The 27,134-nt window shown below is 64.7% G+C and overlaps 10 protein-coding genes across 10 annotated transcripts; 3 read left to right on the top strand and 7 right to left on the bottom strand.

Moving 5' to 3' along the window:
• Window positions 1-144: 144 nt before the first annotated feature.
• On the bottom strand, window positions 145-1,717 carry JCM10292_001981 (URC4/urg3 family protein; the record flags this gene model as incomplete). Its single annotated transcript, XM_076645402.1, has 4 exons — window positions 145-485; window positions 590-660; window positions 727-1,180; window positions 1,240-1,717. The coding sequence occupies 4 exons, from the start codon at window positions 1,715-1,717 to the stop codon at window positions 145-147; spliced, it is 1,344 nt and encodes a 447-aa protein (XP_076508929.1).
• A 585-nt stretch (window positions 1,718-2,302) lies between these two features.
• Window positions 2,303-4,582, bottom strand: JCM10292_001982 (uncharacterized protein; the record flags this gene model as incomplete). The annotated part of the gene is made up of 1 exon (XM_076645403.1): window positions 2,303-4,582. The coding sequence occupies one exon, from the start codon at window positions 4,580-4,582 to the stop codon at window positions 2,303-2,305; it is 2,280 nt and encodes a 759-aa protein (XP_076508930.1).
• A 619-nt stretch (window positions 4,583-5,201) lies between these two features.
• Window positions 5,202-8,978, bottom strand: JCM10292_001983 (uncharacterized protein; the record flags this gene model as incomplete). The annotated part of the gene is made up of 4 exons (XM_076645404.1): window positions 5,202-7,514; window positions 7,574-8,050; window positions 8,143-8,878; window positions 8,947-8,978. The coding sequence occupies 4 exons, from the start codon at window positions 8,976-8,978 to the stop codon at window positions 5,202-5,204; spliced, it is 3,558 nt and encodes a 1,185-aa protein (XP_076508931.1).
• Window positions 8,979-9,704: 726 nt separating this feature from the next.
• JCM10292_001984 (cation diffusion facilitator family transporter) lies at window positions 9,705-11,537 on the bottom strand (the record flags this gene model as incomplete). Its single annotated transcript, XM_076645405.1, has 6 exons — window positions 9,705-10,033; window positions 10,097-10,196; window positions 10,259-10,493; window positions 10,576-10,910; window positions 10,980-11,099; window positions 11,166-11,537. The coding sequence occupies 6 exons, from the start codon at window positions 11,535-11,537 to the stop codon at window positions 9,705-9,707; spliced, it is 1,491 nt and encodes a 496-aa protein (XP_076508932.1).
• A 569-nt stretch (window positions 11,538-12,106) lies between these two features.
• JCM10292_001985 (aldo/keto reductase) lies at window positions 12,107-13,513 on the top strand (the record flags this gene model as incomplete). The annotated part of the gene is made up of 8 exons (XM_076645406.1): window positions 12,107-12,182; window positions 12,303-12,361; window positions 12,423-12,434; window positions 12,523-12,532; window positions 12,591-12,882; window positions 12,946-13,018; window positions 13,072-13,254; window positions 13,361-13,513. The coding sequence occupies 8 exons, from the start codon at window positions 12,107-12,109 to the stop codon at window positions 13,511-13,513; spliced, it is 858 nt and encodes a 285-aa protein (XP_076508933.1).
• Window positions 13,514-13,862: 349 nt separating this feature from the next.
• CAB1 (pantothenate kinase) lies at window positions 13,863-15,962 on the bottom strand (the record flags this gene model as incomplete). The annotated part of the gene is made up of 6 exons (XM_076645407.1): window positions 13,863-14,053; window positions 14,113-14,174; window positions 14,248-14,509; window positions 14,609-15,656; window positions 15,725-15,779; window positions 15,874-15,962. 6 exons carry the CDS (start codon window positions 15,960-15,962, stop codon window positions 13,863-13,865), a joined length of 1,707 nt encoding a protein of 568 aa, XP_076508934.1.
• Window positions 15,963-17,489: 1,527 nt separating this feature from the next.
• On the top strand, window positions 17,490-20,994 carry SPB1 (27S pre-rRNA (guanosine2922-2'-O)-methyltransferase; the record flags this gene model as incomplete). Its single annotated transcript, XM_076645408.1, has 10 exons — window positions 17,490-17,492; window positions 17,563-17,590; window positions 17,647-17,662; window positions 17,743-17,757; window positions 17,818-18,099; window positions 18,161-18,832; window positions 18,888-19,005; window positions 19,072-19,164; window positions 19,226-20,333; window positions 20,396-20,994. The coding sequence occupies 10 exons, from the start codon at window positions 17,490-17,492 to the stop codon at window positions 20,992-20,994; spliced, it is 2,934 nt and encodes a 977-aa protein (XP_076508935.1).
• Window positions 20,995-21,191: 197 nt separating this feature from the next.
• Window positions 21,192-22,487, bottom strand: THG1 (tRNA guanylyltransferase; the record flags this gene model as incomplete). Its single annotated transcript, XM_076645409.1, has 7 exons — window positions 21,192-21,428; window positions 21,487-21,627; window positions 21,687-21,775; window positions 21,840-21,901; window positions 21,959-22,072; window positions 22,138-22,182; window positions 22,243-22,487. The coding sequence occupies 7 exons, from the start codon at window positions 22,485-22,487 to the stop codon at window positions 21,192-21,194; spliced, it is 933 nt and encodes a 310-aa protein (XP_076508936.1).
• A 194-nt stretch (window positions 22,488-22,681) lies between these two features.
• Window positions 22,682-25,176, top strand: RSC9 (Rsc9p; the record flags this gene model as incomplete). Its single annotated transcript, XM_076645410.1, has 4 exons — window positions 22,682-22,844; window positions 22,914-23,994; window positions 24,059-24,291; window positions 24,347-25,176. The coding sequence occupies 4 exons, from the start codon at window positions 22,682-22,684 to the stop codon at window positions 25,174-25,176; spliced, it is 2,307 nt and encodes a 768-aa protein (XP_076508937.1).
• Window positions 25,177-25,635: 459 nt separating this feature from the next.
• On the bottom strand, window positions 25,636-26,623 carry JCM10292_001990 (uncharacterized protein; the record flags this gene model as incomplete). The annotated part of the gene is made up of 2 exons (XM_076645411.1): window positions 25,636-26,423; window positions 26,539-26,623. The coding sequence occupies 2 exons, from the start codon at window positions 26,621-26,623 to the stop codon at window positions 25,636-25,638; spliced, it is 873 nt and encodes a 290-aa protein (XP_076508938.1).
• Between the last annotated feature and the right edge of the window lie 511 nt (window positions 26,624-27,134).

Consider the following 27,134-nt stretch of genomic DNA (forward strand, 5'->3'; position numbering starts at 1 on the left):
TTCGGCAGTCCGGCTCAGGCAGCGAGAGTTGTGCTAGAGGTGCGCAGGTGCAGCTCAGATGGGACGGAAGTCTGTCCGAGGCTTTCCAAAAGCCGACTGAGCCCGACATCTATTCTTGCAAGCATTTACCGACACTCTACGAACTCAGAACACGGTTCCGTCCGCAATGTACCTGAAAGGGGGACCAGCTGTGTCGGGGCGGAGCTTGCGAGCGATCTCGCGGCCGCCCTTCCAGGTCGACGACTCGAGCACCTGCGGGAGCGAGAGCTCGACGCCGAGCTTCTTGTTGATCCCGTCGCGCAGGCGGTCGAGCATGCAGACGGTGACGGCGCGCAGCTCGACCATGGCGGAGTGCGAGGCGGGGAAGGGCGGGACATCGAGGAGGGTGGGCTGGGCGGAAGCTGAGGCAGGAGCGGCAACATTGAACGAGGCGAGCATGGCGGGAATGTTGGGCTGCAGGAGGTTGAAGTCGATGAGGAGACCACCTGCGAGGTGCGGAGTGGATGCAGTAACGGATTGAGGAGGAGCGGACGCAAAATGAGAAGGTCAGTTTAAGGTCGAGGGTTGAGATGGGACTTGCGAAACGCACCGTTGCGGTACTCTGGCAGCCCAGTCATCTGCTCTTTGCCAACAAAAGTCCAGTTGAGCAGCTTCTCCATGCTGGAGGCATTGAAGCGAGTCAGTCGAAGCGCGAAAGCGGATTGAGCGAGTGCGGACGGGACATACACCTCGATGAGCGAGTACGTGAGCCACTGGCTCAGCTTGTGGAACGAGACGAGCTCGTCGAACTCCTTCGTGCCGTCCTGCTTCTTGAGGCAGTCTACGGGCCAGACGTCGCCCAGGCTGACGCCGTCGATCTTGGTGCGTGCGGCGGGCCACACGCCGCTCAGGCCCGAGACGACGATGTCCCACATCGTGTCCATTTTGACGGCGACCTTGGTGCCCTGCACCGGTGACGGGACGGCCTGCGAGGTCGAGTGCGAGAGGAGGTAGTCGACAAGGTGGCCGGGACGCGAAGTGCCGTCCTTGGTGAAGTAGGCGGACGAGGCCGGGTCGGCGAGGACGCTGCCGAGCCGTACGAGGAGCTGAGCGCGGCCCTCGATGCCGGTCATGGGGTTCGAGTCGGAGACTTCCAGCGCCTTCGCGACATCGTCCGTCGTAATGTTGCCTAGCCCCACCGCTGCGAGCCGTCGCGCATCAGCGAAGGCCAACATGGCAGAGAGGAAGCCATGAGCGCACCATCGACACGGTGCGGTTGGGATGCATCGCCGCTGAACATGCCCTGTTCGAACATCTCCAAGCTCCCGACCGCGAGACCCTCACTCCGCCCGATCTTCTCATTGCCCTCCTTTGGCGTGTACTTCCAGTCGTTGCCCGCGCCGGCATCGAGCAACACGCTGACAACCATGAGGTCGACAAGTCGGCGCGCTTGCTCGAGCGGCTGCAGGACTTCCGCATCCCACGCTTCGAGGAGCGGGTCGACGCGGTTGCCGACGAAGTGGCGCCAGCGTCCATGAGGAGGAATTGAGTCGTAGTCGGTGCCAAAGTCGCGCGAGATGAGGCCACAGACGAAGTCGACAATGGTCGATTCTTGCGAGAGGTCGAGCGTCCAGTACTCGAGCTGATTCTGCTGGGCGAGGGCGAAGACGCGCTGGCAGCGCTCGCGGATGGACGGGAGAGAGCGGAAGTAGGCGATCTTGTCGGCGTGCGTCGACATGATACTGGTGAAGGGAGAAAGCTGTTGCGATTGACGCCAAGCAGAGTCAGCCTGTCTGGAACCCCGTCTAGAGTTGCGCTCACGACAGGCTAGCTAGATCTACGCGTCTCTCGCCGCCCGAGATGGACCGGCGAGACGATAGCCTGGACGAGTCCTCCGATACGAGCGGCACGCCGCGCTTCGAGATCCGCTGGACGGGTCTGCCATGATCGATCGCCTTGAAGGTCCGCACAGACTGTGCAGACGATCGCGCGCAGCGTGCTTCGCAGCGTGCGTGCGTTGTGCGACGAGGTGGGGCCCAGCAGGCGTCGGTGGGGAGCGGGAGCAGCGACGGCCAGGCCAAAACTATGAGAGAGCGGACCGGCCAACTCACGCTAAGAGCTCGACGAAGCTGTTGTAGAAGCGCAAGGACGAGGACAGCGACGCGAAAGACGCGAAGACGCCGACTTCGGCTCACCCGCGCATGCGCGGACGAGGGCGATCGCCTCGACGGGTCGGCGCCGGCGGGGGACGGCGAACGATAGATAGTGCATTGCGGGCACAACAAGACGTCTAGCAACAACAAAAAGTACAGTAGACGGGAAATCATGACAGAGGCAGTGCAAATGGGTTCGCATCTTCCGCATCGACCTCCGAAGGAGAGGCCTGGACGGGAACGGCTGGCGCAGACTGACGTAGCTGAGGCGGGCGCTTGGGCATGAAAAGAGGGGAAGCCTTGGCAAAGGCGGCTGGTGCGGGAGCCATGGGTATAGAGAGAGAGACGGTGCGAGGAGGAGTAACGGGCGGAGGGGCAACGACTGTCGGCGGTGTAGCCGCTACCGCCGCGGGAGGTGCTTGGACCGGCTGCGCGACCGGAGGAGCTTGGAGGAAAGGGTTGCGCCGCGGCATTTCCGGAGGTGCGCCGGTGGTCGAGGTCGACCCGAAAGCGAAAGTTAGGGGCGCCCGTGGCGCAGCCGGCTCTGCAGGCTTGTCGCGCATCCCCAGCACCGTCCGGATTGTAGTACGCCCGTGCGCGAGGTCGAACAAGTTTACGCCTTTGGCAGTGTTACTTGCGAGACTCTGCCGACTCGCGCTGAGCTGAGCCTCCACGATCTCGTCGACAATTGCGACACGGCGAGTCCGGGTCGCGTCGTCATCGGGCCAGGCAGGCCAGACGGGCTTGGTGGCGGGGCGCTCGGCCTCGTCGATCGAGTGCCACTCGAGCCATGCGCGCTTGCGTTCGTCGTAGCGGACCCGTTTGATTGCCTCGAGCGCGACGCGCTTATCGACCATCGTAGCCGACTTGACTGCGTTCTTCTTAACCAGTTCGACCCCGATACGCTCGAGCTCGTGCGTGTACTCGTCGTTGATGGCGCACTCCTCGGTCGTCGGGTTCTCGAAGCGCGGGCAGACGCGCGCGCGGGGCAGCGCAAAGTGCACGCGCCACTCGCGGCGCACCTCGTCGCTGCACTCGGTCCAGCGCCAGCCGACCGCGAGCTCTTTGTCCAGCGAGGCGACGTGCGCGTCGCGCGGCGCGTCGGGCGGAACAACGTCGCGCACGAGCTCGGCGACGATCTGCCGCGGCTGCGGTTCGAGATCGGGCAGCTTCTTGCCGTTGTTGCCGGAGATGGTGAGCTGCGCGTCCTCGGGACTCTTGAAAGCGAGGTAGAAGGTCGCAAAGTCGGCTTTGAAGCAGGCGTCACCGTAGTCCTCCCAAAGACTGTCCTCGACGTCGTGTAACGCCGTCACGACCTCGTCGCACTTGCGCACGGCGAGCGGTCGAGGGCGCATGCGATGCTGGTTCCGCAACATGAAGGCAAGGAGGAGTCGAGGCGTGACGCGCGCCGATAGGCCGGTGACCTTGACCGTGTAGAGCTGTCGCGCGAGGTTCGGATCCACGAGCTTGTCCGGCGGGTCGCCCACGGTGAAGGGTGCGGGAGTGAACACGGGAAAAGGCGGTGGCGGATGGAAGTAGAACGGCTGGTCCGGGTCGTCCGCCGTCGGCTCGACGCCGGCTTGGATGGCTGCCTCGATTCCTCGAGGGACACTGCCGATGGTGGTGTTTGGCGCAAAGGCGGGAAGAGCGAGCGGTGGGGGAACAGCGTCGTGAGCGGGTGCGGGGGCGGTGGTGTGCTTATAGAGGAAATCGGCGGAGAGGACGGCGACGAGCGCAGGTCGAGGCGCATCTGGTTGAGGAGGAGGTGTCGAAGTCGAGACAACAGAGGCGGACGCAAGCGGTGCGAGGGCCGCTTCACTCGACGAAGCAGAAGGCGCGCCGTGCTCCGCGGGTGCGACAGGCGGCGTCACTTTACGACGGAACGAGCCCATCTTCTTGAGCTTGTCCGCCACTTCGCGGGATGTGAACACGTGCGGCCTGGCTGCTCCTGCAGCGCGCTTCGGCGCCTTGGCGGCTCGAGGCGAAGAAACGGTCGTCTCGCTCTTGCGCTTCTTGACTGCCGGCCCGGACGAGACGATCTGGAGGTCGCTGTCGTCGTCGTCGTCGTCGTCGTCGTCGTCGTCGTCGTCGTCGTCGAGCAGCGAGATCTGCTGGACCTCGCGCATCAAGACGTCGGCGCGCACCGTCTCCTTCGCCTCGACAGGTGGTTCCGGCGGCGGCGCGACCGTGACCTCGACGTCGGCTTCGGCCTCGAACTTCGGAGCCCGCGCAGCCAGCTCCGGCGCCTCCTCGAGCTTGACGGCCCTCTTACGCTCCTCGTGCCACTTCTCGCGGCGGAGAAAGAAGAGGACGCGAGCCTCCTCCTGCTGGCGATCGCTCGCCTGAGGGTGGAACTGGACCAGTGCTAGCTGCGTCGAGCTCAGCGCCTGGAGGTCGTCGAGCGGGAAGGCGAGCGACTCGGTATGCAAGTCGGGCGGAGTCGCCGCCATCGAGGGCGTCGGGGAGGCGCGAGCTGAGCAGAGGAAGCAGAGCGACGGAAGTGCTGGTCAGCGTGCGGGCGGGGTCTCGGGGCGCACAATGTTCTACTCACGTGCAGGCAGTGTCTTAAGTTGTAAGTAAGGAGTCTGAGGGGAGTCGTAGAGGACGGACAGCGAGGAGCGATGAAGAGGCGGGACGGAGGCGGTGCAAGGCTCTCAACGCTCGATCGCGCAAGTCGGCGAAGGGGAGTGCGTTGCGCAAGAGACAGCTAGAAAGACTTGTGCAGAGATGAATGCATACCTAGAAAGGGGAGGAGGAAGAGGAGGAGACTACGAGCTACGAGGCAAATGAGTAGACGACCCAAAAAAGAATGCGGAACGATGGAAAGAGTGTCTGCGTGAAAAGAGGCAGAAGAGAAATGCGATGTGGCAGGCGTCATGCAAACGGACGAGAAGGCGAGCCACGGACGTGAAGGGGAAGATACGGCCGACGAGATGAAGCGGTCGGCGGGGGCGTAGTAATGAGCCGTGCGAGGGGCGAGAGTGTCCGTGCTAGTGCGTGCGGGTAGTATAGGATTCGAGTGAGGCGTTTCGGGGACGGGAAGAGGGAAGCGGCGAAGAAGGCTGCCGATCAGGCGTAGGTCGGGTACGGCTGCTTGCTCGCGAGACGCGCCTGCTGCTGGCCCGTCGACTGCGGCTGCGCCTGCGCGCCGAGCGACTGACCGCGCGGCGGCTTGCGCAGTGTGCCGTTCGACAAGGCAGGCGGCGGCGCCTGAGGCAGGACGGGCAGCGTCTTGAGGTCGTGACCTGCCGTCGCCGGCTGCGCCATGACCTTGGCCGTCGTCGTCGGCGGAGCGGGGGACGACTTTGTGCGTCCGCGCACACTGCCGTACGACGAGAAGAGCGAAGCAAAGCCGCTCTTCTTGGGCGCGAGCTGCGGGGCAGCGTCAAGGGGAAGGGGCTTGTTGCCGGCGGGCGTGGGCGGCGGGAGCGTCGACGAGCTCGAGCTTAGGCTCGAGTAAGTAGTCGACGAGCCGGAGGACGAGTCGGCGCGCATGGCGGCGGGGTCATGCGCAGCGTGCGATGATTGGTGCTGCCGCGCTGCCGCATGAGGCTGCTGCGGAATGACGGGCGAGGGGTTGACCGCGCGGATGGGCTGCTGCGGCGAAGCAGGCGCAGAAGATTGCTGGTGGTGGATTGCCTGCGAAGGGTGGAAGAACGGCGCGGGCTCCTTCTTGGTCTTGACCGGCGGCGCCGCTCCCTTCGGCGGGACCGGCGCGCTGGGCCCGCTCGGCGCAGGCATCGACGCGCGAGGCTTGCCCGACCGGCCGAAGAATCCGCCCGTCTTCTCCTTGACGAGCTTGGCACCCTGCTGCTGCTGCTGCTGCTGCTGCCGCTGCTCAACCTGGCGCTCCTCCATCCTCCGCAGCATTCGCTCCTTCTCCTGCTCCTGCCGCGCCGTCGCGCTCGACGCGCCACTCGAGCTCGGCGTCGGGCTCTGTTCGCGCTCGGGCGTCGCACTCCCACTGCTGCTCCCGCTCCTGCTACCGCCAAAGAGCAGTCCGAGACCGCTCTTGCGGCGCTTGACCTGCGGCACGGGCGCCGCGAGGCCAGCAGAAGAAGGTGCAATATCGGGTGGTGACGCGCCCATGCTTGCCGGGACGGAGGCGGCGAGCGGTCGGGGAGCGGGCGCATCCGCGATAGGGGGCAGGGTCGAAGACGGCGGTGCCGGGGCTGCGCGCGTCGGCGCAGGCGGTGGGGAAGTGGCAGAAGGAGGAAATTCGTTGCGGGTCGGCGTAGGAGCAGCCGAAGGGGGCAGCGGGATGTTTTCGGGAGCGGCGGAGCGCGAGGCGGTACGAGGCGGGAGCGAGGTGCTCGGGGCGGGTGTGGGAGTGGACGAAGACCCCGATGTGGGAGCAGCCGTAGGGGCGGAAGTTTCGAGGGAGGCACCACGAGGCGGAGCTGCAGGGCGCTTGGGCTCGATGGCTTGCTGCGGTTCGGGCTGTTCGGGAACAGGCGAAGGGGGACCAGGCGGAAGCGACGTCTGGCGCAACGCGACTGCGGCCGGCGCAGTTTGGGGAGAGGGAGCGAACGCCGACGCCGTCTGGTCGAGACGCGGGCTCGGCGCAGGGCTGCGTTTCTGGCCCGGCATCGAGCCGCCGCTGTTCTGACGTCCGCTTGATCGCGGGCGCTGTGACGCTCCGGCTGCCGTGACGGGGAGTGGTGGAGTCGGACCCGATTGCACCTGCGCTGCCGCGCGCAGCTGGTCCGTCGAGACGCCCATGGCGCGCAGTGTCGCCTCGCTGGGGAGGTTCGGGCTCGGCGGGAGCATCGGGCCTTGTCCGTGTGCGCCTCCTGCTGCTCCACCGCTAGCGATGCTGCCGCCAGGCGAAACGCTCAGGCTGGGACTCGGCTGCCCGCTGGTCGTACCTCCGCTGGAGGTCCGCCGCGGACGCATCGTCGAGATCTGGCTCGAGCTCTTGCTCGCGCGGAACGTGCCACCGCCTGGTACGTCGATGATCGGTAGATCCACTTCGGGCAGATGCGCGAGCGCGGCCTCGCTGCTCGAGCGGAACCATCCCAGCCCTTTGCGCCCGCCGCGCTTGGCGCTCGTCGTCCCGCTCACACCCGCGGCGCTCATAATGCTCGGCGGGCGCGAGCTCTCGGTACTCCTGCGGCGGTGCGCAAGCCCGCCGAGACCAAATGCGCTGAAACCAGCGCCCGTCGTCGAAGTCGTGCTCGCGAGCGAACTCGTCGACTTGCTCGCTTGGGCATCGTAGCGCGAGAGCTTGCCCTTAGACGCCGCCTTCGCGCGCTCCTTGTCGAGCGCTTTCTGCGCTTTCAGCGTGCGCTGGTAAAGCTTGGAGTTGAGGTAGTCGGCGTCGGTCGGGACGCCGGGGATTGGCTGCGCGGGCTGGCGCGACGTCGATGCGATGGACATGGCCTACATGTCGACAATGGTCAGAACATAGCCCTTGAACGGGTTGAAAGACCGAAACGCACGTCTGCATCGATCTCGCCCGAGAGCTTGCTCCGCCCGGTAACGCTCTGTCGCGGACTTGCACCTGGACTCATGCCCGGAGCGAGCAGCCCATTCCGCAGCTGCGAGCGGTTGAAGCCCTGCTCGCCCGCGCTCGACGCCCGCGGCTTGACCCACGGCTGTTGCGGCGGCGGCGGAGTGAACGAGGACGATGCGCCCGGAACGGGACTGGCGGTCACGGCGGACCCTGCCCCTTGCGGGCCAAGGAAGCTGCCGCGTGCGGGTGAGCGAGGCGGAGTACCGGCCGTCATGCCCGGAGCCTGCGCGGCGGCAGAATAGGCATAGGCGGGATCGTACGGCGACGCGTCGTTGGAAAGGTTGAAGCCGAACGGGTCGAGGAGGGAGACACCCGGCGGGAGGCGCGACAGCCGGCGGCCGTCCGCGCCGTGAGCGGAGCCGGGCGAGGTGGATATGGGCGCGGAATCGAGCAGGCGAGAGTGCTGCACACAACGCAGCGGGTCAGCTGAGCAACTCATTGCGCGCCGGAGTGACGCATTTGCGCCCGACTGTGAGTTCCAACACTCAAACGCACCCTATTGACTGCCTCGAGTGGCCGCTCCCACGTGTACGGGTCCTGGTAGCCCTTGCGATCGAGCTCGTCGGCGTCGAGGAGCTCCTCCTGCGCCTGCCCGTTCGCGTCATCGTCGTACCCGCGCATGTTTACGGCGAATGCGAGACCAGGCGGGAGCGAGGGAGAACCGGCGAGCTCGACCCGCGGGCTCGTCGGGCGCGAGACAAGCGAGTCGACGGAGGACGACGCGAGGCTGAGAGTCGACGGCGACGCGTATGCGAGGGCGCTGCTCGGGCGCGAATGCGGCGTGTACTGTGCGGGCGAGGTCGGCGCTCCGGCAGACGAGACGGACGAGCGGCGAGAGCGCGTCGAGAAGGGGAGAGCGGGGGCCTCGAGGGGCGAGTCGAGCTCGTCGCCCGTCGCGAGCGTGAGGAGCGGACTGGCTGCAAGCGAGCGAGCACCGGTGCCGTGCTCGTGCGGACCCGGCTGCTCGTGCGCGTGCGGCGGGTCGAGGTGCGTCGACGCCGAGGACGAAGCGACGCGTGCCGGCGAGGCGAGGAGGAGCAGCGACGAGAGCGAGCGCCGCGGCTTGGGCGTGCGTGCGGCGGGCTCGAGCGCTGCTGCCTGCTGCTGCTGAGGCTCAGGGGCAGGCTGCGCGTGCTGCTGCTCGGGCGCGAACGAGAGCCCACTGCTGGACGGAGAGACGCGCAGGGCCGACAGGAGGAACTCGGTCAGCGGCGGCTCCTTCGCGAGAGGCCTGAGCGCTCGCCTCGTCCGGACCGAACAAGCTTCTGCAGGGCGGGGCTCGGAGAGGACGACACGCACCTGCCCGCGTCTTCCGGCGACTCGCCGCTCATCGTCGCGCGTTCACCCCTTCGTACCCGCAGCTGCTGCTTCGACTCCGGGCGGATCGACACTGCTTCGCGTCTTTCTGAGCGCGTAGATGCAGGCGCCGGTCGAAGCGCAGCGACGTCGTGTCAAGGTGTCGCGAGAGGCGTAGAGACAGCGCCGCCTAGTTTGCAGCGACCGAGTGAGGCAGGGTTTCGCGACGCGGAACGGCGTGCGGCTGGGGCAAGACGTTTCGCAGCTGTCAAGCTGCGGAGCTTCCTTGCGCGCTTCTCAGCTCGTCCTGCTAGTCCAGACGCTCACCGTCAACAGCAGGGCGCTGCACAACGCGTCGATCGACGCGCGACCACGCTTTCTCTTGGCGGAGCTCTCGCAGGGCGGAGGGGGAGACAGTGGGAAACCCTGTGAGGCAGGCCGACCCAGCGTTGCTCCCGGTATTTACCGCACAGTGGATGCTCAATGTGCAATGCCCCACACAACGCTTGTGAAGACTGCAGATCCTGCGCGCCCGCACAACATGCAGGCAAGAGAGCGGCGAGGACCTTCCCAAACTCTTACGAAGCGGAATCTCCGACCGCCGGGTCTGCACGACAAAGGCAAGCTGCATGGCAAAGAAGTACAACAGGACAGATGCGAGAGGAGCGAGTGCACAGGCGAGAGCACGAGTGGCAGCGAGGCGCTGTGCATCGCACGAGGCGACAGGTAGAGTGGCTGCCACGACAGCTGCGCGCGAGCAATCACCGCGGCAGGTGCCCCGAGATGTTGTTCTGCGTCACGTCGACGTGCACGAACGCGCGCTCGATGCCCGTGAGCTGCTCGATGCAGTGCTGCGCCGCCTCGCCCACGTCGTGCGCGGCCGTGAGGCTCGTCTCGGCGGGGAGGACGACGTCGACCTCGCACACGAGCCCTTCGCCCGCGTGGTACAGCGACAGGTGCTGGATCGCCGTGACGAGCGGCGAGAAGCGCGTGAGGAGGTAGGCGATGCGCTGGTGCTCGCGTGGCGGAGCGCGGCGTCCCGTGAGCTTGCGGACGTTGTCGAGCAGCGTCGACACCCACTCGATGATGACTGGAGGAGAAGCGCGGCGTCAGCGCGACGAAAGCAGCTGAAGAGGGTGGGAGCAAGACGCACTGTACAGCGAGAGGACGGCACCGCCGAGCGGGTCGAGGTACTTGAAGCGAGTGAGTTGGCCTACGTAGGGGAAGATGAGGGAGAAAAAGTTGAAGACGATCTGGCGGGGCGGGCTCAAGTCAGCGACGAGCGACGACAGCGAGGAGCAAGAGACAGACTCACATCGTTCTCGGCGTCCTGCTGTAGCGCCTCGACCGATGCGCTCTTGATAGCACGGCATGAGAGCCAAACGCCGCTCTTGATGATGATGGTGGCGACCATTGTTGCGAGACCGATGGGCGGGATGTGCGTCTGATCGAGGTTGGGGTCGAGCAAGCGTTGCACAGACTCGATGAAGACTTGGAGGAAGGACGAGATCATGAAGACGGCGAAGACGAGAATGCCGAGCGGTTCCATGCTGTGCAAAGCAAAGTGAGCTAGACCCACTGAGACGTACCGGCGAAGAGTGGGGGTAACTGGCACAAGCAAAGCCAACTTACCGGTTCTTGCCCGTCGGGTAAATGTACTGTGACTGCCACGACCGGTGCTCGATGTAGGTGGACGTGCCAAAGATGATGAGCGTGGAAACAAAATCCATGGCCGAGTCGACGGTACTGGCGATGAGGGACATCGAGTGCGAGAGAAGGACGACCGCGACTTTGGCGAGAAGGAGGAGCACGTTGATGATCGTGTTGAGCACGATGGCCCACCGCACGCTCGCTCGCAGCTCTTCATCCCGCGAAGAGGTGGAGGGCGGCGGCATGCCAATCAGCTCGCCAGTCGCCGCTTTCGCCCTCGTCCCTTCGAGGATTTCGTCGACCTCGGCAAATTGGTCCTGCAATGCGTACAACGTGTCAGCTCGGCTCAGCAGATTCGGTGGAAGCGGATGAGCGAATGCACGCACGAGTTGCTCGTTCTGGGCCTCGTAGAACCGGCGAATGCGCTTCGGCATCCGCTTGAGCTCTTCGTCCGACTTGCGGAAGCGCTCGTACTCGCCTGCCCGATCGTCGATGAGGCCTACGAGCTGCGATCGTGCGCGACATCAGCAAATGTCGACGCAATCGAGCGCACGACGCGCAGAGTCACGCACTCGCAGAACCGAGTCCTGACGGTGAAGTGGCGCGCCGCCGTTCTCGTTCAGGGCGAGGAACGACGTAGAGTTGGTGCCATACGAGTTGCCGGTCAACCTGCGTCTGGGCGTTCCATGCGCCCCGCCAAGGAGAGCCTCCGTCTCGCCGGTGTGTTCGAGAGCCGCCTCTTCGTCGAGATCGCACAGGAGATGCTGCTTGGACGGCGGCGTATGCAGGCCAGACTCGTGCGAGTATCGGCGCACGCTCGCCGAGCTCGAGAGCGGTGGAGGAGGGTGTGCTGGACGTTCGCGGGAGGTGGACCTCGAAGGCGGTTGCGACGACTCGCCGTCGGAGTCGTTGCTGAGCGTGAAGGTGGGCTTGGCAGGTACCATCCCGGTACCTTGTGCGCTCCCGTCGCTGCGGCTGGGAGGTCGGACAATGGTGCTGAAGCTCAGCCCCAACTCTCGGAATGCACGATGTCGACCGCCGACTCCGCCGACGTCCGCTCGTAGCGCCTCAGTTGTGCAGAGCCTGTATTCATTCACATCCAGCACTGGTGCGCCGCCTGCAGCCTTGCACGCGTTCCGGCGACTTCCTGCGCTCGTTACCCCACCTCGGCTTCCGCGCGATGTCGCAGCTCCCGCCTTGCTCGTCCGTCGTCACAGTACTGCATGGAACACTCATTGTGCTCCGCGCGTGACCCGCAGCCCTCTCAATGCGGGAACCTGATACCGGGTCTTGACCGGGACGCAACCCCCTCAGCCCGCTCTGCCCAGTTGAGCGGGGCAAAACGAAAGGCTGGCTCGTTCTGCTGAACTATTCCAAGCATGCTTGAAGCTGTAGACCATGGGTCGTGGTGCAAGGTGCAACGTCTCCTCGAAGCGGTCCCCCCCGCTCGGCACCGCTCCTCCGACCTCTACCAGTACACGCTCATCTCGAGCCGGCTAAGTGACAGCGCGAGATGGCTGAAGACAAGTACAACGTTACGTCGAAGGTGCCGTTGAACGACGGCAACGGCTACTACCGGTTCGGGCTGGGTCCGTCCTTCGTCTCATCATCACAAGCTTGCCTGCCTTCGCGCCGCCAGCCAGCGACAGCGTAGCCACTTGGTCCATGGGAATCGCACAGCATGGCACGGCGCTGACCCTTGCCATCAGGCGTGTACGTGACGGAGCCGGGCGCCGAGACGTACAACGCGGTGACATATGCCCTCGAGGTGCGCAGCCCTGATACAACACGCCCCCTGACTCTCTGTGCTGACCAGTATTCACACGCAGGCGGGCTACCGGGTGCGCTCTTGCCAGACAATCGTGTTGAGGGCGAGCAGACAAGCTGACCTTCTGGACCCGCTATCATCGCGGTCTCTTCTCCCTACAGCACATTGATGGTGCACTTGGCCTGTATGAACAGCGCTCCATCACACGGCTGACATCCAGGTCTTACAGGCGCCGAGTGGTACGAAAATGAGGCCGACTGCGGCCGGGCCATCAACGACTTCATCGCACGCACGGGCACGCCGCGATCCGAGATCCAGTTCACGACGAAGCTCATGCACAACCGCACCGACCCGGCATGGGTCGAGAAGTGCGTCGACGTGAGCCTGCAGAAGGCCGGCCTCGACTACATCGACCTGTACCTCATCCACGACCCGAACGGCGGGCCCGACGTGCGCGCGGCGATGTGGGAGGGCTGCTGCCGCGTCAAGGACAGCGGCAAGGTCCGCTCAATCGGCGTGAGGTGCGCAAAGCTCGTCCAGCTTCATGGCAGTCGGGTACTGACTGCCTTTTCGCGGCTCTGCAGCAACTTTGGCGTCAAGCACCTCGAGAACCTCCTCGCCCGCAAGCCCAAATACGTCCCCGCCGTCAATCAGATTGTGCGTGACCGCAAAGCTCTGTCACATTACGGTCATTAACACCGAGTCCGCAGGACCTCCACCCCTTCATGACCCACAACGACATCGTCGAGTACTGCGAGAAGCAGGGGATCGTCCTCGAGGCGTGGGCACCGCTCGTGCGAGGCATGCGCTTCAAGCACCCGGTGATCGTCGAGCTCGCCGAGAAGTACGGGAAGTCGCCGGCGCAGATCCTCATTCGCTACGGCCTCGACCGAGTGCGTCTGCCATTCTTCTCGTCGTCGCCTTGTCGCCAGTCTCGGAGACGCGCTTTGCCAGGACCGCTTTGCTGACACGCCCTCCATTCTTCCTGCGCCGCTGCAGGGCTTCATTGTCATTCCCAAGTCCACGCAGCGGGCTCGCATCGAGGACAACGGCCGTGTATTCGACTTCAAGCTGTCTTCGGAAGAGATCGAACGTCTCACGAGCTTGGACGAGCATCTCGTGACTGACTGGGACGTCGTTGAGGTGGAGTAGTCGTGCTACGGGGTTTGCCAGCGCACTCGAGCAGCGGAAAAGTCGTAGAGAGTGGGCTTCCTTCCCACTCCGTCTCCCTCATCGTGTCACGCATGCACTGCACCAGGGATTAGACACAATGCGAGCGCACGGCGGCTTCCTTCACATACGGCTGGGCATTTCGGGTAGGGGTCGTTCGCATCCTTCTCAAGAACGAGGGATCCGCTGAGTGCAACTGCGACGTTGCTCCTGAGCAAGAGCGCTTCCATCTTCCGCTTGTCTGACCAGTCCACTCCGCCATGCCGAAATAGCTGGCTACATTGCCTCGGCTATGTGAGGATCCTGTACAGTCTATCCCGCCCGCACTGCCTCAGGACCTTCCCCTCCGCACCTCCTCCTCGGCCTTTTCCCCCTCGGGCGTCGCAGCCCCGGCACCGATGTTCTTGAGCCACGCGCCGATCCCGCCGAGGTACCCCTCGTGCCGCAGGAAGAGGGCGCGCTTGGTCCCCTTGGACCAGAAGCGGATCGCGTACGAGAGGGTCGAGATGGTTGCGGCGTGACCTACCGGGCAATGGGAGTGAGCTCACAGCCTGCGAGGGAGGTAAGGAGCGAGAACGGACCGCGGATGAACCCGCCGCCGAAGTAGATGCGGTCGAGGTTATGCTTCTCGGCGTTCATGTAGCTGCGGGAGGAGCGTGCCAACGTCAATGAGCTGCCCGCAGGTGCCGAAGCTGAAGAGGCTGTGCAAGACGCACGCAATTTGCCCAATGTTGTTCGAGATGGCGTAGAGCAAGCTCCGGCTGATGTCCTCAGCCTTGAAGTTCTTCCTCCGCCGCTCCTCGGCCGCCTCGTCAGAAGGTCCGTCGCCATGCCCTTCACCCTTGCGGAACACCTTGCCGAACGACGATGCGATCGTGGACGACTTCAGGCCGATCTTCTGGTAGTCTTGCCCGTAGATGTCACCGACGAGCATGTCGACTGACGAGTTGTCGCCCTTGTCGGCAAGTGCCAGCATGTCTACGGACGAGAAGCGGATGTCAGTACGAAGATAGGCGCCTCCACGCTGTCGATGCCGAGAAGCATTGCACCGCAAGGTTGCGAGCAGATCCAACGCACCATCGAAGCTGGTCGCGCCCGTCAACAAGCTCAGCAACCCCCAAAGGGTCCCTCCCCCCAAGCTCGTCCCGCTGATCCGCTCAAACTTGCCGTAGTCGTCGATCTTGACGATGCTGACGCCTGAACCTATGTTGACGAGCAGGCACGGGAACTGCGCGGGCCCGGGCGCCGAATCGAACCGGATCGAATATTGCGGCGGATTTGGCGACGGGCGAGGCAGGTCGTCGTTGGCGGTTGTCGGTAAAGGCGGGGCGAGGGTCGAGGCAGAAGAGGACGACTCGCTGGTGTACTGAGAGCTGCTCAGGCCCGGGAGAGGGTCGTGGACGGGCATGTCGAGGATCGGCAAGGGAGAGGAGGAGGAGCCCGGGGTGGAGGGCAGGTTGACGGCGGACAACGCGCGCTCTTGCGGGTGCGAGACGGCCTGGATGAGCTCGTCCGAATACCAGAACACCTCGTTGGGAATCTCGGTGACGAAGCTCAGGCCGAGGACGAGGCACTCCATCTCCTCTTCCCGCCGGACCTCGATCCCGAGCCGGTCGTGCAGCTCCTCGTAGAACTTGTGCGCCCCGCCACCCGTCGCCATGATCTTGACGTTGCGCTTCATAACGTCTACGGGTACGCGATTCGCTTGCGCCGACGACGAGATGAGCGTCTCAATGTAGGTGATGAGCGACGACAGATCCGACGTCTCGAACTTTGTAAAGTTCAGTCGGCCACCCGAAGGGATGCGCGATGTCGAAGAGCGTCGTCGCAGGTGGGAATGAAAGGCGCGGGAGGATGCAGAGGGAGAATGGGAGACGGGTCGTTGCTGCGCGAGCGATTTCGGGCCGAGGATGCCATTCGGCTTGGCCTTTTCTGGCGGTGACGGTGTCCGTCGAGGCTCCCAGATGCTGCGTGCAGAGGTGGATGCGACGGGAGAGGCGGGCTGAGAGGGAGACTCGGAGAAAGGCGAGGGCATGGAGGTTGACGCGGGACCGTTGGCGACTGGCCGTACAGGGTGTGCGGGTGCCCGTGTGAAGTAGACGACTTTCGCGAGGGAACCGCCGATCTACAAAACGGCTCAAGAGTTAGCACGGTGCTCGGGAATAGTTGAGAGGGGGGAAAGGGAGAGCGCACGTCGATTGCGATGTGCGAAATCATCTCCTCATGGTGCGGCAGATAGACTTCAGGGCTGTGCAGAAACCAACGAGGCGGGTCAGCAGCGGTTCTCGGGCCGCGCATGAGGGTCTTGACGCGGCAACTGCGACAAGAGGGACGAAGCGCACTCTTCAGACTGGCTCGAGACGATCTCTGCGCCGCGTATGTCCACGAGAAGCTGCGTGCCGGCGGGCGACGGCAGCTGCGAGTCCTCCATCGCGACGGAGGCGGGCCGGTCGTGCCGAGCGGAGACGAGCGAGTTGGGGAGGACGACGCGGGTCGAGCGAACCGGCTCGCAGGCGGCTGTTGCGGGGCTGACTGAGCAACGACAATTCTCCGAGGTGTGCTGGTGCTCGTACGAGTCTCCTCGGCTGCGTGTGAGGCGACGGACAGGTCGTGCGATGCCGGCTCGAGCGATGAGACGATGAACCCCGAAGCTCGCTCTGCAACGGCTCTGGGTGGATCTGCCTGCACTGAGGACGGTGCGTGCTGAGCTGTCTGTGCTCTGTAGCGGAGGTGTAGTCTACCGAAGCGACGAGCGGTGCTTCCCGCGCACTCCGGCTTTCTCGACGTCCCCTCCTCCGGCTTCCGCGCGCTTTCTCCTCGTCCTTCCGATGTGCCGCACACCGCAGCGAGATGCTTCAGTCCAGTTGCAGACGACGCACAGCTGGCGTATGGGTCTGCCCGAGGGTTCACGCGCCTATCCCCGTCCTTGCCCGGCTTGGTGTCGTCCGGTGAGTCGACGAGACTGCATTGTTTCCGCCGTGTGTGCTGCGTGTGGGGCTGTCTGAATCCATGGCTCCGAGGCTTCTCCGTGTGCGCTTAAAATGTGTTGGCTGGGCCAGCTAATGGGCCTTTGTCCGCCCCGGACCTGCTGGTTGGACAGAGCCGACACGCTACTCCCGCCCGTGAATGGCATGAAGCTGGTGGCACAGTCAACACTTCGATGGCCGAGTCTTTCGCGATGTGCTTGCCCGGCTCAGTTCGAGCAGTTGGCCCGTCAGGCAATGACCTGAGTCTGCGTCCTGCCGGCCGCGTTGGAATGGAAGACGCGTGTTTCCGAGACGGGGACAGGAAACCGCACGCGCAGTGTGGGCCGTTTGGGGCAGCGGAAGCTGCGAGGATAGCCAGTATTGAGAAGGCGCAGGAAAGTAGTAACCGTCTGCAACGGTGGCTTGGAAGCCGTTGTCAGCGACGTTGCGGCAGGCTGCTCGTCGGCTATGTGCCCATGTCCCGAGTGTAGCGCAATCATCATCTTCACATGAATACGACTGCGCCGAGAAGCATGAGTCTGGGGGACATTGGAGACGAGTCCAGTACGTAGCCAAGCGAGCTGGGGGCTTGAGCTAGATTGCTGCAAACTACAGCCTTCAGAGAACGTCTGCGCAGTCTCAAAGTGCGGCAGATCAGCGTGGGAAGGTCGACGTGAGCGCCAGAGAGCGAAGTCAGCGCAGGCGAGCAGGACAAGCGCGAGGGAGCAGAACAAGCTAGGAGGCCCAGCTAAGCCAGGCCACGTGCGCGCGATTGCAGCGCATCCTGCAAAGGTGCTGCATCCGCGAGACGAAGCACGGAGACGGGAGCGAAGGGCGGCGGTGGCGGTGCAGCGTTCGCTCCGGGTCGAGCTCGAGGCGGAGTTGGGCGCACTCGTCTCGCTCGCACTCTCGCTCCCGGCGAGTCAGTCAGAGCTTGTGCAGGCTCAAAGTCTCCTCTAGACCCGACCGAGCACCCGCGAGAACCGCCTGACATGGTCCGTCTCGCCGCTCCCTCCCCTCATCTCCCGCTCGTTGCTCACCCGACCTACCGCTTCTCTCGCGCAGGGAAAGGACCAGAAGAAAACGGGAAAGGGTATGTACCTGCTCAGTCCCGGATCTGAGCGACCGCTGACCTCTAGAGTTCCGCAGGCCGTCTCGACAAATGGTGCGCTTGCTTGCGATCACTCCACACCGCTCTCCACGCACCCCCGTTGCTGACCTAGCTTCTTGTTGCACCGTGCACAGGTATCAGCTTGCCAAGTGAGTGCCCTGTCTTGATCATGCTTCTCTCGAGCTGTGCTGACAACTGGACGACCACAGGGAGCAAGGCTACCGCGCCCGTTCCGCCTTCAAACTCGTCCAGCTCAACCGCAAGTATGACTTCCTCGCGTCCGCCCGCTGCGTCATCGACCTGTGTGCCGCCCCCGGTGGTTGGCTCCAGGTCGCGGCCAAGCAGATGCCCCAGCAGAACTCCATCATCATCGGTGTCGACCTCGTCCCCATCAAGCCCATCCCGCGGTGTATCACCCTCGTCGAGGACATCACGACCGAGAGCTGTCGTCGTGCGCTCCGTGCCGAGATGAAGGACTGGAAGGCCGACGTGTGCGTCCCGTTTGATCTCAGGTCTTGCGCATGTGAAGGTTGACACGCTTGTCTGTAACAGCGTTCTTCACGACGGTGCTCCCAACGTCGGTTCCGCCTGGGTGCAGGACGCCTTCACGCAGGTCGAGCTCGTACTCGCCTCCCTCAAACTCGCCGTCGAGTTCCTCCGCCCGGGCGGCACCTTCTGCACCAAGGTGTTCCGCTCCAAGGACTACAACTCGCTTCTCTGGGTCTTTAACCAGCTCTTCACCAAGGTCGAGGCGACCAAGCCCGCCTCGTCGCGTAACGTCTCTGCCGAGATCTTCGTCACCTGCCAGGGCTTCCTCGCGCCGGCCAAGATCGACCCCAAGCTGCTCAACCCCAAGTTCGTCTTCTCCGAGGTCGACGGCCCGGTCGAGGACGAGGCGGACGGCAAGAAGAAGATCGTCGAGGTCGACGAGGAGGGCAACGAGGTGCCGGCGTCTGCCGCGCTCAAGAAGGGCAGCAAGGCCGCGTCGACGAACCCGCTCGCCAAGCTCGAGGGCAAGGCCATCTCGACCAAGGACGTCATGACGCCCGCGTCGCTCAACGTCTTTGCGCCGGAGAAGAAGCGCAAGCAGAGGGAGGGTTACGACGACGGCGACATGACCCTGTACAAGGAGTGCCGCGTCATGGAGTGGATCCGCCACGCCGACCCCATCGGTGTGCTCGGTATGGTCACGCGTATGCGCTTCGCCGAGGACGAGGACAAGAAGTGTGTAATCGTGCCTCCCGTTCGATTGCCGGTTCTGACTCCCGCGCTTCTGCAGGCTCCTCAAGAACCCGCTCACGACCGAGGAAATCAAGTCGTGCCTCGAGGATCTCAAGGTCCTCGGCAAGAAGGACTTCAAGATGCTCCTCAAGTACCGCGCCGCCATCCGGGAGGACGTGCGTAGCCCGCCTCGCTTGCGTTCTTTACTATGCCAAATGGCTGACGCTTGCGTTCTTCGACAGCTTGGTCTCGACGTGAAGATCGACGAGAAGGAGGAGCTTACGGAGAACGTCGAAATCGAGCCGCTTGACGAGGAGGAGCAGATTACGCAGGAGGTACGTCACTACACGAACACAGTTGCAGAACCTGGACTGACCATGATCGCGCCACCGACAGCTCGAGCGCCTCGCCCACGACGAGTCGATGAAGAAGCGCCGCGAGCGCCGCCGCGTCAACGAGAAGAAGCAGCGCGAGGTGCAGCGCATGCAGCTCAACATGGTCACGCCCATGGACATCGGTCTCGAGCAGCAGGACGGCATGACGTCCGAGATGTTTGACCTCGGCGAGGTCGAGGGCGGCAAGGAGCGCCGCGGCGTGCGCGGCGGTCGCCTCGCGAGCGACGACGAGGGCGAGGCGAGCGACGCGGAGGATGCGGGCGCAGCGCAGCCGCAGAAGGCGAAGAACCAGCGCATGCGCCCTCGCGAGGTGATCCCCGCTGCCGCCGCGCAGGACGACGGCGCCGAGGACGAGGACGTGTCGGACGACGAGCGGCGCACGCGGCGGCTCGAGGAGTCGCTCGACCTGCTGTACGAGTCGTACCAGCAGACCAAGCTCGAGCGCGACCACAAGCACAAGGTCAAGGAGCAGCGGCGCAAGCGCGCCATAGAGGAGGGCGGCGAGTTCCGCGGCATCAAGGACTCGGACGACGAGGGCGCGTCGGGCGCCGACTCTTCCGAGTCGGAGGAGGACTTTGACCCGGCACCCCAGCCGTCGAGCGACGACGACTCGTCCGACAGCGAGGACGAAGCCGAGGCGAAGAAGCCCGCCGCGGTCGCGGCAGCACCGTCGAAGAAGCGCGCACGCGTCGCCGCGACCGCGCCCGAGCCCGCCGAGTCGGCCGGCCTGTTGACCAAGCTCAAGGCAAACAAGGTCCTCTCGACCGACGCCAAGAGCCGGCAGGCGGCGATGTGGTTCGACCAGCCTGCGTTCAAGGGCTTGCCCGGCGGTGGGCTCGAGGCGCTTCTCGGCGGCAGCGGGACGGACGACGAGGACGCGGCGTCGGACGAGGACGAGGAGATGGTCGACGACGACGAGGAGGGCGTGCGGACCGTTTGGGACGAGCTCGAGGAGGCGAGCGATGACGAGGAAGAAGAGGAGGACGAGGAGAGCGACGACGACTTCACGGGCGCACGTGAGACGTTCGAGGAGGACGAGGACATGGAGGACGAGGCAGACATTGATGCGCAGGAGCAGGAGGAGATTGCCAAGGCGGAGCGGATAGCCAGTGCGTGCCCTTTCCGCCCAACTCACCCGTCGGTTAACTGACCACAGTCCAACCCTCCGCAGAGGTCGGTCTCACGACGGCCGAGGCGATGACGCTCGCGCAGCAGCTCGTCAACCGCGAGCGGACCAAGACGCAGCTCGTCGACGAGGGCTTCAACCGCCACACCGACATTGTCGGCGGCGACGGCCTCCCGACCTGGTTCCTCGACGACGAGCAGCGGCACTTCCGGCACAACATCCCGGTCACGAAGGACGCGGTGCAGGCGATCCGGGACAAGATGCGCGCGCTCAACGCGCGCCCGATCAAGAAGGTCGCCGAGGCCAAGGCGCGCAAGCAGATGCGCAAGGTGCGGCGCATCGAGAAGGCGCGCGCCAAGGCGCAGGGCATCAACGACGACGAGGAGAACGGCCTGACCGAGAAGGAGAAGGCGTCGAGCATCGCCAAGATTCTCGCAAAGACGGGCGGCGCGGGCAAGACCAAGAAGCCCGAGAAGAAGCTCGTCGTCGCGCGCGGCGCCAACCGCGGTATCCAGGGCAGGCCCAAGGGCGTCAAGGGCAAGTACAAGATTGTCGACTCGCGCATGAAGAAGGAGGTGCGCGCGCTCAAGCGCATCGCCAAGCGCGACCGCAAGAGCAGTGGCCGCAAGAAGGCCAACAAGTAGACGTCTTGCCACCCCTCTGCGGTCTCGTGTTTCGTGTCGTGGTCCTAGATCTTGCGGGTTGTCTCGTCCATGCCGTTCCTCCGTTGTACTGTAGCCATTCGCAGCGTCTCCCGCAACTGGTTCTCTTTCCAGCGGCTATCTCGATCATCGAAATTTGCGTGCGTGCGCTTGAGAGACGATCAGCCTCGTTGCGCGCTCTACCCGTCCAGCAATCCCTTGCCTCGCCCCTCGCTCCACCACGCATCGCTGATCAGGTCCTCGTGCACCACGACTAGTCGACGCTTTGGCTTGAGCGGCTTTTTCCGTTGCCGCATCTTGACAGAGGTGGGGGGTGCGTCGCCTGCTGGGGGCTGCGCGCTTGCTGCGGCTGAGGATTCGACAGATGCTGTAGGCGCATCGGCGGACGGGTGAGCTTGTGGCAAAGCGGCGCCAGGCTGCAAAAGCGACGACGGGTCAGTCCTTTGCAAAACTGGCGCAGCAGAGCGAGCGCACCGATTCCGCCGAATGTCCCGCCTTGACGGGCTCTTCCTCCCAGATGACGATGCTGCCCTTGCGGAACATGGGATCCAACATGTTGTAGTTGATGCCGTACTGCGAGAAGAGCAGCTCTTGCTTCTGGCTTGAGATTGTTCCCTGCGAGCATGCTGTGTGAGTTTCCAGCTGAGAGAAGGGGAGCGAGATCGGGGACGAACACTCAGCTCCTGCTCCGCTTGCTGCTCTGTCCGGCCGCCTTGCAGCACCAAGGCCCAGAATGTCGTGTTGTACAGATTATTGATGTGCGCTGTGGGCAAACAGCTTCCTCGGTCAGGACCACGGGACACTTGGACGGAAACGGAGCACCGCACTGTCGACTTGACGCCATCGCAGGTAGTCCTGAATCTCCTGCTCGCTCGTGTACTGCACCACACTGTCATGCAAGATGAACGTCAGCGTCGAGCAAGTGGGCAAGTCGGCGACAGCGCACCGCCCGTCAAAGACCGGCAAATGGTCGAGGCTGAGAGGCGAGTTCGGGAAGTATTGCGGCCACAAGGCGATGTAGGCGGCGGTGAAGACGGACACGACGAGGGTCACGAGTTTGCTGCGTGTGCACTCGGGCATCAGTACACGGTATTTAATTGCAATGCGATACAGACGCGTGCGAACCTGGATCTTCGGCCGTGCAGCTTGCATGTCCGCTTGAAGACAAAGCTGTCGACGTGGCGCTGCCATCAGTACGACTTCAAGGAGTCGACAAAGGGCCCGACGCACCTGTACTCGTCGCTCTCGCCGAATGCGACGACACATTCGCCGTTGAGCTCCCTTCCGCCGACGACGCGCTTCGCGGCCTCGTTCATGAGGGTCAGGGCGCGCACGTCGTTTGGCTTGTCAAAGTCGTGGAGCTTGGAGAAGCCATGGAAGCCCTTGCCGTCGATGCGGATGACGAAGAAAGTCGAGGGCAGGAGCGGATCTGCGAGCTCGAAGCCCTTGACGTAGGCGTAGCGGGACCCGGCCATGTCGATAGCTCCAGTAGAAAGCTCAGCGAGTCCTGAGAGCCCAGCAAGCAGACGCAGCGGTTGGCGGACAAGGGCAGAGGTCAACCTGCGTCGCCAGGGTCCAGGGTTGGCCTTTCGACACGCGCTCACATCGCTCGAGAGCTCGAGCGAGTGCAGCCAGGGCTGAACAAGCGCTTCTTGAACCCACCCTCGCCATGATCCCATACGCGCAGGGCCGCCCCGGGGCTTCGAGTCGCGCCTACTCGCAGCCGGGCGTCGCCAAGCCAGCAGCACCGCGCGGACAGGCAGGCGCTGCAGTGGCGCGTCCCAGTGCCCGTGCGCAGGCTCGGCAGCTCTGGAGCCGCGTCTTTGGCGGGCGTGCGTCCCTCCCGCTGCGTCGTCGCGTTGCTCTGCTCACGCTCCCTCGTCTCTCTCGCTTCCGCGCAGCCCACTTCCTCGACCCGGGCCCTTCAAACCGCCTAATCCTCTCCATCCGCTCGGGCATCCCCGCCGAAATCGACTTTGGCCTCGACCGCCTCGTCCAGGTCACGTCGGTCGACCCCGATCTCGTTCGTCTCGTCGACTTCCCTGGCCTGCTCGATGGCTGCCTCGCCCTCATCGCCGACTACATCGAGCGGAGACGGGCGGACCGCGCGCAGGGGACGCCGGCGCTCTCGTCCGTCGTCGGCGAAGACTCGCGCGATGTGCTCAGGCGGCGAGCGGGAGAGGCTGCCCTCATCCTCCGCAACGTCGCGCCCGAGTCGCGCAGCAAGGAGCCGCTGCTTGCAAGCAAGAAGCTCCTCAAGGCCATCTGCGCCGTCCTCGACGAGGGCGAGTCAGGCTCGCTCGACGTGGAGGAGACGACCGAGGTCCGCCTCTACCTCCTCGATGTCCTCGAGTGCATCGCCGAGCACATCCCGCTCGCGCTTCCTGGGCACGCCATTCGGACGCAGGAGGAGGAGACGGCCGACGAGAACCAGCCACCTCCGAAACCCGAACCGCTCGACTCGCCTGCCGTCCGCCTCTTCCCTCTCCTCGTCTCGCTCACGCGCACCAAAGACCGCGCCCTCATCCTGGCCGGCTTCCGCTGTTTGACTGCACTCGCGATGAACGAAAAGTCCGACTCGGTCTTTGCGCTCCTCACATACGAGGCAGTCGAGCCCCTCCCCAAGCCGCACCCGCACCCGATCCAGACGGCCATCGAGCTCCTCCCCATCGCCGACACCGAGCTGAGCCTCGCCGTCCTCGAGTTCGTCTACCAGCACACCCTCCTTCCCTCGAACGCCGTCTTCCTCGGCTCGCGCCCCGAGCTCCTCGGCATCCTGCGCCTCCTCTGCAGCAAGTTCCACGCCGGCTCGCGCGTCGAGGAGATCACAATCGACCTCAACGCGTCGCCTGCCGCGATCGCACAGGCCAACCGCCACCCGCGCAAGGCGGTTGCGCAGGCAGCTGGCGATGGCAACCTGCTCACGCGCGACGAGCTCAAGCAGATTGTCCAGATGCCCGAGCCGGCTCGCGCGCTCACATGGTACGCCCAGTCGACAACTTGTCACGTTGTCTCTTCCGCTGACTCGAGGTGCTTGCGAATGCAGGATGCGACTCGTATACGAAGCAGACCCGGCAGCCGACATCCCGCAAGTCTCGCTGTGGACGACGTACCAGGCCCAGTTCGCGCCGCGCATGGCGGCGGGCGTACCGCCGATGCTGTCGGCTTCGGACGTCATCAAGATGAGCCAGCAGGCGATCCCCGACGCGCTGCCGATGGTCCACGAAGGCGCCGAGAAGAAGTTTGTCATTCGCGGCATGAAGCTCAAGCAGCGACCAGGTGCGTGTTGAGTCTGTCTCGCGTATCTGATAAAGCTGATGTTTGACCCGCGCAGAAGTTGCGGACGTGAACCGCTGTCTGTGGGCCGACTGCCCTGCTCCCTCCGGCTACGACTCGCCCGCAGCGACATACCACCATGTCTACGACACCCATCTCGCCTCTACGCCGTCCCCGTCCTCCTGTAAGTGGGACAAGTGCGCCTACATGCCCAGCATCTCGACCGATCCCGCTCTCGTTCTCGGCGATCTCTCCCTGCACGTCCGCACCCACCTCGACTCTTTCAGCAGCCACTCGTCCTCCTCCGCATCCGCAGCTGCCGAGCCTGCGCCGTACCTGCTGCGGCACGAGCGGTATCACACGTTCGCGGCGGGCGAGGGCCCCGCCGATGCAGGCGCGACGAACGGTCTCGGATTCTTCGCCGCGCTCGCCGTGCGCAACCTCGGGCGCATCGCAAAACTCGCCGTCGACGCCGCGCTTGCCGCGGGCGGCGGGTCCGCGGGCAAGGGCGCGAGCGGCTCGGCGCTCGTCGCGAGCGGCAACAGCGCGATCGGGCGCCTCGCGGGCGAGCAGCAGAGCATCTTTGAGGCGTTTGCCGCGGCCGAGGAAGGGAGCGCCAAGCAGGAGGGCGTCCTCGCGCGGCTCGAGAAGGTCGACTTTGCGCGCGCAAAGCCGCTCGCAGTCGCGCTCGTCGCGCTCCAGCCCAGGCTCAACGAGACCGTCATGCGCGACGTCGCGCTCGGCAAGGTCCTCGGCGAGACGGTCGTGCAGGTCGAGGAGTGCCGGCGCGCGCTGCTGCGGCTCAACCCGCCCAAGGAGGCGGCAATGCAGCCGGCAGAGTCGCAGGCGCAGCAGCAGGGCGACGACGTCGAGATGCGCATGGCGTAGTTACTGGAACGTGCTTGCCGTGTCAGTCGCTTCGAGATACGTTGACGTGGCATTCCAGGGGAGGCGGGACGCTGCGCGCACGTTCTTCCGCAAGCCGAGGAGACTCACGACTTCCGAATCTCTTCGAGCGTGCGTCTCGCGACAAGGGGATAAGCGAGAGTCTGGATCATTGTTTGCAAGGGGAGAAGCTGCCGGACAGCCCAGGAGGATTCCGTTTTGACGATGGATGCGAGGGGAGGGGAATCTACACAGAGGTTAACAACGGAGTGCGGGGTACTGCTACTTTGATTGTTGTGGTTATGAACGACGGGTTGGCCCGCAGGAGACGAGAGAAAGGCGAAAATAGATGGGTGAGGTACTGCTACAGAAGCCCGAGTCGGGTCGTCAAGTGCGGATAGTGTCCATCGTGAAGAACGAGAGTGGTGTCGAACAGAGGAGCGCCGTCGAGTCGAATGTCGCTCAGAGGCCGGCGTTCTCGAGCTGGCGGCTCCAGCGAGCAACTTCGCGAGGCGCCATGCCGCGCTTGACGATCGGGAGCGGGCCGCCGACGGCGCGCTCGTGGTAGTCCTTGAGGACGTGAAGCGACTCGAGGTCGAGCTCGCTGCGCCAGAGGATGCGGGGCCAGCGCGAGCGGCCGCGGGCGGCTTCTTCGGGCACGGGCTGCGAAGGCGGCGAGGGCTGCGGCGGCGGGCGCGGAGTCGCCTCGCCGTGCGGATCGGGCGCGGCGGGGTGCTGGTGCTGGAACGCTGCGCGGGGCGCGAGGGGAGCGGCCGGCGTCGGGGTCGCGGCGGCGGCAACCGAGGGCGAAGGGGCGGGAGCGACGGTGACGGGAATCGGGTGCCAGGCGAGCGGGCCGGCTTCGTCGTCGGCGAGGTCGTCGAGCTCGACGGCGAGCTGGGTGAGCGAGAAGGGCGCCGTCTCGCGGCCCTTGCCCTTGAGGTCGGCCTTGGACACGTGCGCGTCGGCGGGGAGGAGATCCGGCGAGACGGGCGGAGTTGCGAGCTCGTCCTCGTCCTCGGAGGACCCGGACTCGCACTCGCACTCTGTCGAACTGCCCGACGACGAGTACGCCGACGCGAACGAGCTGCGGCGGGCGGTCGACCACGGCGCCTTGATCGCCGAAGTCGATGCCGAGGACGACGAAGACGAAGCGGACGCGCTGGCGAGCGGAACGCGCGCCGCCGAGTGCGCGACGTCCATCGGAGTAAAGGCGTACGCAGGCATGAACTCGCGGATCGTCGTCAGGTCTGCACAGACGAGAGGGAGGGCGGACGGAGAGGCGGCGGGAGGATCGGGGACGAGGCGACACGGGTCAGTGGGGGTTGGAGACGCATACAGGGCGCGAGGGAGCAGGAAACGCACAGGGCTTGCCTGAGAGGAAGGCGAGGGCGTCGTCGCGGGCAGGAGTGGGAGTCCGGCGAGGGGCAAGAGGGAGAGCAGCGGCCATGACTGGAGCGCGAAGGCGGTCGAAGCGAGTCGCACGTTTGCGGGGTAACGCCAGGTGGTCCGGTTGCCAACAACGTTCGAGGTCCTCACGCAGGCGGTGCTTGCTGCTACTGCGGCGCTGTGCTGTTTCCTGTGCAACTGCGAGAGGGACTGGAGGAGCGAAGGGAGGAGCCAGAGCTCGCCGCTCGCTGCCTCAGCTCGCTGACAAGAGCTGGCACGCGATCTTGCCGATGACTACGCGGCGCTCTCACGCCATCCGAACCTCCGCCCGCTTTCCTAAGCTTGACTCCGATGAACACCAGCGTAAGCATGCGCTTTGCGCACATGCTCGCCTTCCACGTCCGCACCTCCCGATGCCCTTCCTCCGCTCGACCGTTCCCTTCGCAGTTGCAGCAACGGTCGATGCACCGGCCCCGCACCCTTGCTGCCAGGACATATTCTGCGCTTTCTCTCACGCTGACTCGCCTCGCGAACATCGCCAGGCGGCTCGAGGCGGCCCAACACGCCAGCCG

Source organism: Rhodotorula paludigena (genome assembly GCF_050403205.1).
Source record: "Rhodotorula paludigena JCM10292 DNA, Rt_paludigena_JCM10292v1_ctg1, whole genome shotgun sequence".
Classification (NCBI taxonomy): domain Eukaryota; kingdom Fungi; phylum Basidiomycota; class Microbotryomycetes; order Sporidiobolales; family Sporidiobolaceae; genus Rhodotorula; species Rhodotorula paludigena.